The 10,778-nt window shown below is 38.7% G+C and overlaps 1 protein-coding gene across 2 annotated transcripts; it reads right to left on the reverse strand.

The window, feature by feature from the left end:
* Positions 1–846: 846 nt before the first annotated feature.
* Positions 847–10,449, reverse strand: fkbp3 (FKBP prolyl isomerase 3). Of its 2 annotated transcripts, none has more exons than XM_038727304.1 (7): positions 10,399–10,449; positions 2,671–2,772; positions 2,438–2,539; positions 2,205–2,340; positions 1,878–1,945; positions 1,699–1,796; positions 847–1,202 (listed from the first exon to the last, which is right to left on the reverse strand). In XM_038727304.1, exons 1-7 carry the CDS (start codon positions 10,432–10,434, stop codon positions 1,148–1,150), a joined length of 597 nt encoding a protein of 198 aa, XP_038583232.1. In that variant the 5' UTR covers positions 10,435–10,449; the 3' UTR covers positions 847–1,147. The 2 variants fall into 2 exon arrangements, with proteins under 2 accessions (XP_038583232.1, XP_038583231.1); XM_038727303.1 differs by lacking the exon at positions 10,399–10,449 and adding an exon at positions 3,132–3,290.
* Between the last annotated feature and the right edge of the window lie 329 nt (positions 10,450–10,778).

Genomic DNA, 10,778 nt, shown 5'->3' on the forward strand with positions numbered 1-10,778 from the left:
TGATTGTGTCCCACTTGTTGTTGGTTCTTCACAAAAAATTAGTTTTTTATATCTTTCTTTGAAGCCTGCAATGTGGCAAAAGGTCGTAAAGTTCAAGGGGGCCGAATACTTTCGCAAGGCACTGTATCCCATCAGGTGACAGGTCTAAACTCAATGTGCAGTTCTTGCCTTATTTAAATTGGTGTCATCTGCTGTAAATAGCATTTTAATGGAAGGACAAGTGACTTTTGATTGTACCAGTAAAAACAAAGTCAGACTAGTGTCAATGACTGTAGTAGCTTTTTACCAAAATTAAAATACAAAATATACTTGATGTTGAACTTAATGGGGTGTAAACTGGTGTCTTCCTCTACCAATGCCATGCATGTTAAACAAATTACTTTACCAACAGATGGGACTAATTAAAGGAAGAACTGGAATAAAATAGTGGAGAAATATCAAATGCAGAAGCCTTCAAAGTATGAAAAGGATGAGAATAAAATGCTAGCCTTCAGTCTCCAGAGTTTCACAAGACCAAATGATATACTTTCATCTTCAAATCAGTCTACGACTGTCTCTCCTGTTATGTTTGTCTATCTTCTCAGGTATCTCTTGCAAAAGAGAGATTTCTCACTGAAATTACCTGAAGGTGGTATACGAAATTAGGGGAGATCATGGAGGAATGGTGTTTATTCCTCCAATAGAGTTCCACAAATATGGCAAGGAGCACTGAAGCTGTTTGAGGCTGGTGGTGACATAACTCCTTACTGTGTTCCTTAACTGTGTCACCTCTGTGCATATGTACGTGTAAAATATTTGGTCATTGTTGATAAAATGAAAACCAGAAAGTAAATCATTCCATACTAATAATTTTGTCTCTGAAACAGGTTTATTTATCATTTACATTTTACATGCAAAAGAACAAAACAAAATGCAGAATAAGGTTTCAGGGTGTCTCATATGTACATTATTGACAAGCCATCATATTTTGGCCAAAACTTAAACGATATAACTGGTCGTTACTTGAATTGTGATGATAAATGAGACAAAATAGAAACAGGACAACGCAGTCCACCTGTAATTTTAACTTGATTCTTTACAGCAAGGCCATTGAGTATTTCTTTCCCTTCAAGCCTTGAAATATAGTGCATGCTGGACAACGTGTCAGTTAATCCACGGCCACCAGCTCGACCTCAAAAATCAGCTTTGCATTGGGTGGAATTCTGGTAGAGCTGGAGTTAAGGAAAAGACAGTTGTCAATGCAAAATGAATGTAATTTTTTTTTCATCAAATCAAATTATAGTTAGCAGCACAGTTAAAGCTAGGTCAGGCAACATTGGAGAACTTGCAAGGGACTGCTAGCGCTTGAAAGCATCCAACTGAAAAAATCCCACACCCTCCTTTCAGGCTTCCCTCCCAAAGCCACTCCCTCAAAACACATTTTCATGCATAATGAGTGCACGGGCAAAACTGTAATTTTACCTCTCTGGTCTACTGCTGCCTCGATCAGTGAGTTTGTTTGTGTAATTGTGTGACTTTGGTGTTTTTAACCATTTAAAAACACTCGCTTTCTGCGAGGTAACATTACGTTTTTTGTAAAGGGAGTCTGGTGGCTTTGACAAGAGCGATATAGACAACTGAAATCAGAGTATCACATTACTTTTTAAAACACATACATATTTACATGACATGCACAAACTGAGCTAAAGAAAAGGATACTTGGAGTCAGGGAGACCCTTCTTTCCATAGGCCCACTCTGGTTCAATTTCGAATCGAGCGGTTTCACCCTTGCTCATTGTTAGAAGTCCCTCATCCCACTGTGAAAGTAAAGGTTTATTGTTGATGATGCGCAATGGGGAGAAGTGTCACACTGAGGAACAAACGTCAGGATTACTTACTCCTCTGATGACTCTGCCCAATCCAACTTTGAAGCTCAGTGGTTTAGTTTGCCTCTTCTTTCTTGCCACTGCAGAGAGACAACAGTGATGGTTTAAACCCAAGACACACTTTATCACAGGATATTGATTTCATCTGTATTTATAACTATAAAGGACAACAGCTATTATAGTTAAAACTGTTTAATTGGGTGGTGATATAAAAAAAAAAATCACCGACACTCAAATATATATATATATTTTTAAATTTAGAGTCTACAGGGGGTTACAACTTGATACTTAAAAGACAATACTTTGGGTGTATCACTTTACGGTGCAGGTCGATCTTACATGCAGGAATATTGGTGTCGAACACAGTCCCATCTTCCAAGGTGCCAGTGTACCAGCAGCTCACGGTCTCGCCTTTCTTTGGAAAGTTTGTCTTGTCACCTTTCTTCAGCACTGACTTGGTATACTTTGGCGGACCCTAAGAAAATCAATGCAGGAGCAGATCATAATATTGTAAATGTGCAAAGCAAAAAATGAAATAACAGGATCACCTACACAGCACCAGGGACCAGTACCTCATCCACAGCCTCTGCCTTGGCTTCTTTGGGCTTATCTTCAATTTTCACAACTCTAACCTGCTCAGTCACTTCCTCGACTGGTTCTGTGCCTTTAAACCTCTGCAAAAAAAGCATGAAATGCACACATATTCATGGTTGAATGTTTTTGTCAGACAGCTCAGACTGTTCACATCAACCCCACAGATGCAGCGTCACTATGTGCAATATCAAGACTAATTATCATCACTTACTTTGCTCTGAAAGAGCTGATTATAGGCAATAATCAGTTGTTCTTTCTTTGCTGTTTTGGCAACATTTTTTATGTTTCCCAGCAGCTTGTGCTCATTGAGGAACTGAAAGGGAAAATTAGAGGGAGAGAGTTAACAGATGATAGCTTTGTTACGTTTACGGTCCTCTTGTGCAAATCAGTGTTTTGGGCATGGCTGTAACGTCACAAAATCACCTCAAAACGGAAACGCAGCCGTTTCTGCTCCTGGTCAAATATAATAAGCTGTGACTTATATGTAATGGTGCAGCGTTCTTTATAAATATTGACGTTGCCCTGCATTGTTGTACATTCTGCCTAGCTACATGCTACAACACAACAGCCTTAGCTAACCACGCAGCATGCTGCGGTTCCCAGAGAGAATTAACGCTTTAACCTACAAATATTCAGACTATAACCACAAGGAGCCTAAGATGATAAACATACCGAGTGGGCTGCATTGTCCTGAATGAACTTTATAAGGTCTTTTTTAGGCAAATCATCACTTTTGAGCTGCTCCTCACTCCACTCTCGTGTTGGTTCAGCCGCCATTTTGAGAGGCGAACTGATGAACTTTGACATCCGTGGCGTATATTAAAAACTCCAAGACTTTTTTTGGCTGAATCCAAATGTCCACCCTCGAGACTTGCGGACTCCAAGTAGGTCTATCTGCGGATCCACGGTACTACACGATACGCCCTCTAAACGGTTGCAGTTTGGTAAGGTTAAGGTATTATTAAAGACCTGGTTTAAGCACCTAAACGACTTGGTAAGCTAAAATGACTTTGTTAGGTTTAGCACAATAATGAGTTGGTAAGCTTAAGGCACAAAAAATTGGTTTAGGAAACATCATGGTTTGGGTTAAAATAAAAAATATGTTAATCCAGGAAGTTATCTCAGGGTGCATGTCCTGTAGTAAAGACCGCCACACTGTACTAAGTATAATACTAAGTAAGTCCTGCATATGTAAGTATTATCAGCAAAATGTATTCAAAGGATCAAAAATAAAAGTACTCATTTTGCAGAAAAATGTTCCCTGTCAGTGTTTTCCTATCATATATGATGCCTTTTGATTAATATTCCTGCCTCATTAATGTGTTGTATTTTAATGCTAATGGGACACAAACCTCTTAAAAGGTCAACTTTTCATGAGCTCAGAAAAACAGGACGGTTTTCAGCTTTGTGATGATGCATTAGTGCAACTATTCTGGGGCGTTTGTGTGTGTTACATGTTTGTTTAGCTTAAGAATGAGAATAATTACTAGCTAAAGCTGTCAGACAAATTGAGAATTGTTTAAGTATAGTACCTCGTATAAGTATCTCGAATTTGGACTGTGTCTGCTCCTGTGTGGCTTGAAGGTGGATGTGTTCTGTCAGTACTGCAGTGGTGACCTATCCATGTGGCTTTCTGTTTGAGCTGATTGCAGTGATCCTCACATACAGAAGCCTACTTGAGTAAAAGTACTGAGTTACATTCCACCACTGTATCATCAAGAGGAATGCTGCTGTGGATTATATAATAATCTCCTTATTGTCTGGACACTTGTATTCACCCTAAGGTGATCACCTCATCTGAGCGTTTGGACAGTGACCCTCCTTACAACACAAAGACAACATTTCCAGACAGTTTCCTTCTAATATGTGTTGTCTTGCTTCATAATGGAACTTATTGGTAAATTAGATCTTTAAAAGATCTTTAGTTGCAGAGCTGGTATTCTTCCTCTGGCCATTGAGGTTGGTTGATTTAAAAAAAATATTCGGGAGGTGAAACAGATTGTGTGAGCTGTGTGATTTGGGTTAAATGGAAAGTGAGTGTTCATTTGTATGGTACAAATTTTGATCATTTAAGAGAGTTAATTTTCATGAAACAATTTGATAAAACTGAAATATTCTGGTGTACGCCTACAGACGAGCAAAAACTGGAATGGTTGATTAAAAGAAGGCAAGATGGATTATTTAATTAGTATTTATTCAGATTTCTCCAGTACTAGATAGTATGTTTTTGAAATAGATTTTTTGAAATTAATTTTGTTGTAGACAATGATTGCATGAATATTTGATTGTGAAAGATGCTTATGTTGCTTCTCTATTTTTTGGACTTTCTCTGTTGTTTGGAAATGTACACGCATCACTCTGGCCCTGGCTTCTATGAATTTAAGGTGTCTTGTAGACCCATGCTGACTGGGCATAGTTGTATGCATCGTACAATAATAAACATTTCATTAGCACACGCTACATCAGCTATCTAATTCTCCTTAGCACAGTTCAACGTTAATGACTAATTTACATTATAATCCTCTCCACTGTGTACATGTCACCTAATTTGTGTATAGTGAATGCAGTACTTTTTAAAATTTTGTCTATAAATATTGGAACAGCTGTATAAAATCTTTTCAATCTACAATCCAACAATCCACAAATACACCCACAGACACTTTCTTCTGGTGTTGGTTTACAAACAGCTCCAGGTACATTAGCACCACCTTGTGGACTGAGTTCTTACTTTATCATTATTGCCCTATCCACACCCTTGTAAAAACTGTACTCATTGTACAGTAGATTACTGCCACACCTACCCACGGCTCACCTCTTGCAATTGCTGCAAGGAGTATTAGCTTAAAATGTTTTCAATAAAGGGATTTTTTCAGGATTTAAGAGTTATTTTCTGTACACATGTGGTCATCTCACTCTGTAGCATTTGACTATGTGACTTGTCTTTCTAAGATCTCTGCCCAGCTGTCAAGATCAAATCAAATTTCCAAAACTTGCAACTGCTGACAACTCTCTGTTTCTCTGAGGACAAAATGTTGTAATCTTATTCTTCTTGATCCTCTTCATATAATGTTACAATCTACCAACATGGTACTGACATTTAGAGAAAACAAAATAGGAGCACTTCCTGGCTGTTGCATATTAGCATAATGTAACATAATTAACATAATATTTAATCATTGAAACTAACCAAAATAACATTTCACATAAGCAAAACACATTACTCTGTTTATGTGAGTAGTCTGATTACACAATCTGATGATATATCTTACTGACGCTACTTACAGTACGTCTTGCTATATGTTGCTGGCAAGCAGCGAGATGATGATGGTGATGATTCGCTATCACGGTCCCTAGTTGTAGAAGAGGGTCCATGCAGAGTTTTTTCCCCCCTTGTTGGTTACGAGACAACAGCAAGCAGTGACTCTGGGTGAGCAGCTCATGAGGAAGAGGAAAGGACTAATTATCTCTTTAAAGGAAATCTCAGAGGTTTCATTTCATCTCCTTTGATGCCTTTGAAGGAAATATAGTCACGGCAGCACAAACTGTGGAGGTGAGTTGGCTTCAGAAGAAGTGAAATCATTTTACAACTCTGTACTTTATATAAAAAACTTTCATAAAACAGGCCTCCACTGCCTTTTGAAATTGTGATGTGATGTTTTCTCGATGATGACATCTTGGACACACCTCATCTATCGTTACATATCTGTGTAAAGTACAACCATGCCTTTTTAGTCAGCATTTGGCCAGTGGGCCTACTTAAAATCTCTTTCTTTTTATCTTCTCCGTCTCTTTCCTTCATTCTTATGCCGCCAGCACAATGTTTGCTTCTGTGTTTTGGAGTGATGAGCGTGTCTCTCTGTGTTTATGTCTGGATGGAAATTTGCATCACAGGAAGTTTCAGGAGAAAAGGGTGGAGCGGGGGACGGGGGTGACTGAGGATCATGTCTAGCGTATCGTGTTGTTGTGATGAAGTATTTCTTAGGAATGCAAAGCTGGGGAGCTTAAATGAACTCACATCAAGCGAGGGAGGAATTCAATTTGATGCGGCACCTGAGAGCTCTTCATATCTACAGGTTAGACAAACAAGTGATACACATTCTCTAAGATGTGCCTCTCAGCACAGAGATTACAAACAATATAATCCTCGAGTCATGTTTGCAGAACTATGTCCTTACTTACACTCAATTCAAGCAGTCAAGTTTTTGATCAGGCATTATTTCAACTCTCATGCAAAGCTTATACGTTACAAGTAGGATACCCTAAAATTAGACAGCAGGCCTAAGAAATAGCTTTGGGTGAATTTATAATTGGAAATGTTTTATTTGAAGTAACCTTGATTTTGATCACTATTAGGAATTTTTCAAAGCAGATATTTTGATATGTCATAGCAGGAAACGCAATAACATGTAATAAATAACACTAACGATCCCTTGCAAAACATACTGGAACACTTCAATGGAAGGGAGCTATTAATGTTATCGGTGACACCTCTGCTATACTTGCTATGAAAAGTCAACCATGTCTGATGGTGTATTAAGCGCCAGTAGCAAACAATATGCTGTATATTTGCTGTAAATTACTGTCACATGTTAACCCTTGTATTGGCAGTTTTTCAGTATGACAATTTTTGTTCCCCAGTTTCATTATGATGTATACACATTTAGTCAAATCTTTTTGTTAATGAAAATATGAGCCAGGTACAGGTGCAATAAAGAAGTTTCAGAGACTGATGAAAACTTAAGATAGCATGGTTTATTGAGCACGGCCGAGGAGACACAGTGTCAGCACAAAATGTGTGAACACAGAACACCCAATCTGAGAAATACTTCCTGTCTGGGGATATTTATCCTTCCTATATCTACAGAGATTCACTATGTCACCGCCCAATTAAACAGTTTTAACTATAATAGCTCTTGTCCTTTTATAGTTGTAAATACAGATGAAATCAACATGTGTGAAGAGTCTATTGGTTTAAATCAAGACATTTAAGCCACATGCAACACATTCTACATAGAGTCGGTCTGTCTGTAATGAAACAAAATAAAGAGAATGTCCACCTTGGGTTGCCTAACAAATGTATGACAGTGTATCATTTTCAACTCAGCGGCATCAGTCAGTCGACAAGCAGAGAGGAGATACAGAGTCAGCTTTGGAGAGTCACTGCCTGTCACTTTGGCTTACTTTAGCTGAGCAACTGACCCTATCATGACCTGGGGAATCCTGCGTCACAGTACCCATAAATTATTCCTTCACACTATCAATTTATTTTTGCACATTCAAGGTAAATGACAGTCTAAAATCTCATTTTGCCAAATGGAGATTTTAACCATTAAAGTTTTCATGTAATTTATCATATTATCATGATCCTTCAAGTACATAGGAAAATTCAGGTTTCGTTTTATCTGCAGATTCCAAATAAGGATGAGAGTGATCTGTTTGAAATACTGAGCTCATTTATTATTTTTCAGCTCCACTTGCAGTGGAACAAACAAAGAGCTCTGTGGACGCCTCAGCAGTCTCATATTGTGACAGTTTGACTTAAGGGTTTCTTTTGGGGTGACAGTCAGGTTTCTCTCCTGACACATAAGAGTTTTATGATTTTACACAGAATAATATATTTTACCCATCAAGTGACACAAAGGGTACATATACGATGTTATGGACCCTCACGTTGAGTGAAACCAATGAACAATAATGAAAACCACAACTCAATTATAAAAATTCAACAAAGGCAGTGTATATTAACAAAAGCGTACCACAAATCAATAAACACAACTCAAATTTCCCCTCAGGGTTCAGGTCATTTCAATTCAGCAAGCAGTTCAGTTCAATTCAGCAAGCAGTTCAGTTCAAAAACGGTTCAGGTTAAGTCTTCAGAGCAAGAAAAAACGCCCATCAAATAAAGATTGCTCTGCTCCTCAAAATAAATGTTAAGCCAACATGCGAACAAACCCCCCCCCCCTGCTCAAAAATAGAAGGGGGGTGGGGGGTTGCAGACTAAAAAATTCCGCTGCAGATGTCCAGACATCCAGCATTCATTGCATCCAAGAGGGACATCTGATCGTGTGAAATATATACGTATAAACAAGAACAATTAAATAAAACTTAAAGGAAATAGCAGTACACATACAGTACCCACGACAAGTGTTGTACATGAACCAGCAATACCGTCTCAAGCAAAGTGACATAGTGGTGTGACTAGTAGCAGTAAAGTCAGCAGATTATAATATATATATATATATATATATATATATAATAATATGATACCATCAGCTATATTGCACAGGAAAATAGTATATAACATGATTATGTATGTAATCATACTTAGAGTATTAATAATATTGAGATATGATCTATTTATCTAAAGTTCAGCCTGTCTGCAGTTACACATTTTGACCTCAAAGGGGTAGTATGTACACATTGTTGAAATGGGTGATGCAGGTCTAGTCCATATTTACAAAAGATTGATATTTTCAATATATGAGGTTTACAATAAGGTTTGACAGGAGGGAAAATGACTATGATTCACCCTGTTGAAGAGCGCAACAATAATATAAAACAGTGTAAATAAATAACAGGTGCATGGTGAGGGGGAAAAAGATTTGCAATGCTGTAGAGCCAACAATTCACAGGTTGGGTGGATGATGTTACATTAGTGTTTATGGTTGAAATGCCTAGATTTTTTTAAATTTACCAGTTTTCTTTGAGAAATTCTGCAAAAGCTAATATAGATCATATCCTGTAACTGCACCTATATGAAGTGACTTGTGCATCTTTTTTAGTTTCAGTCTATGACTATCTACTGTGGATGTGCTGTAGCATGAATTCAATCAAGCTTTTAAAAAAATGTTTTAGCCAGTGAAATCAGCGAAAGTACAGTAGAAAGTATTGGTCATTTTATTTAACAGTGCTTTTCAAATCTATTCATTTGCAGGCCTTGAGTTTCCTTATGAACCTCCTCTTGAATCTATTTGCAATGAACGCCCTGAGGGTACATTTGATTAATTTGATGAATGTAATGGAAAGAGAGCAACAGGGAAAGAGAGATAGAGAAAAGTCAGTGATGTCAGATGGTCGGCCATTTGCGATGTAATTATTAATAAAATAGTGCTCACGGAACGTACTAGAGAATTTACATTTTTTTCTTGAATGCCACTCAGGGGTATGGAGGCCTTGAAGATATCACCCACCCATGCATGAGCCAAGCAGCCAGGTTGCAGCTTCTCTCCTGAAGCATTTTTCCACATTTCCACTCCCACCTTACTACTCACACCAGTGGAATTAAAGGCTTTCATAATGGAGATCATCTCTCAGTGGCCTCGGTCCACTGTGGATAATGTGTTTCCTGCTCAGAGCCTAATAAGCCTCCCCCCCCTAAGCCATATGAAAAGCTGAGTTCACCTGCCTGTGCCTCAGGCTGTGAGAACACATCTTTAGCTTCATATGGAGTACGATTCATATGCTGCTGTAGCTCAAACTAACAGCTCACACTTCATGTGATGTATGTAGGGCACCTCCAGAGTGAAAGGTGGGATAGGTCAGCAGTAGAAAACTCTACCAGCATCTGGCAGAGGGGCTCGTTACCTTTTTCCGTAAAACTTCCAGCTATAACTGTGTCTCTTGAGAGGAGAGTAAAGGTTGTATGAGAGTGCTGTGTAGCGGGTGGGTTGGTCAATAGGGAGCGTGGAATTTCTCGCAATCATGCTTCAGGTATCATCATGCAGTGAGGAGCTCTCCACCCAAGAAGCTGCACCAGGCTTTGGAACGTTTCCAATCCAGAGCTTAGCCTGCAGATCTGTAGTCTCAGTACTAGCCCACGCCTGCCCTGTCAGATCTAATCTCTTGGCTGCATGCCGTGAAATGGGGCTTATTAAGAGTTTAACTGAGATCAGCCCAGCCCCCGAACTGAGGGGTGCAAAGGAAAAGGCAAATCACTCACCTGAAAAATCTCAAAATCACAAGAACTGGGTGGCATAAGGGGTTGATATCAGTCACCAGAGGCTGTGCTGTACACCACTACGTGCTTTCTTCCTTCTGTCTCCCGTATGCATCATCTGTTAACTGCTAATTAGAAACCAAAGAGAAAAGATGGATTTGAAGTTTCAATTGGAACTGGTCCCAGTATGTCTCATAGGGCTTAAAGGGACAGACTTCTGAGCCACATGCTCCTAAACCTCGTGTCTCCTCACATTACTCTCACACTGTCTGTTTGCATTTAAATAACAAGATTCATGACTGCATCCTCAGTGCAAATCATAAATGGAAAACATAACTTAATCCATAGGTCTGTCTACAGCTCACTTACTTGGTCTTGTACCT

Source organism: Micropterus salmoides, unplaced genomic scaffold (assembly GCF_014851395.1).
Source record: "Micropterus salmoides isolate LMB-PRFRI ecotype aquatic unplaced genomic scaffold, ASM1485139v1 Ms_hic_scaffold_18, whole genome shotgun sequence".
Classification (NCBI taxonomy): domain Eukaryota; kingdom Metazoa; phylum Chordata; class Actinopteri; order Centrarchiformes; family Centrarchidae; genus Micropterus; species Micropterus salmoides.

Coding starts and splice junctions, on each gene's coding strand:
- fkbp3 (XM_038727303.1), bottom strand. CDS start 3,266: ATGTCAAAGTTCATCAGTTCGCCTCTCAAAATGGCGGCTGAACCAACA. Junction 1,797..1,877: donor TGGGCAGAGTCATCAGAGGA/GTAAGTAATCCT, acceptor TTACTTTCACAG/TGGGATGAGGGACTTCTAAC. Junction 1,203..1,698: donor AAGGGTCTCCCTGACTCCAA/GTATCCTTTTCT, acceptor CAGCTCTACCAG/AATTCCACCCAATGCAAAGC.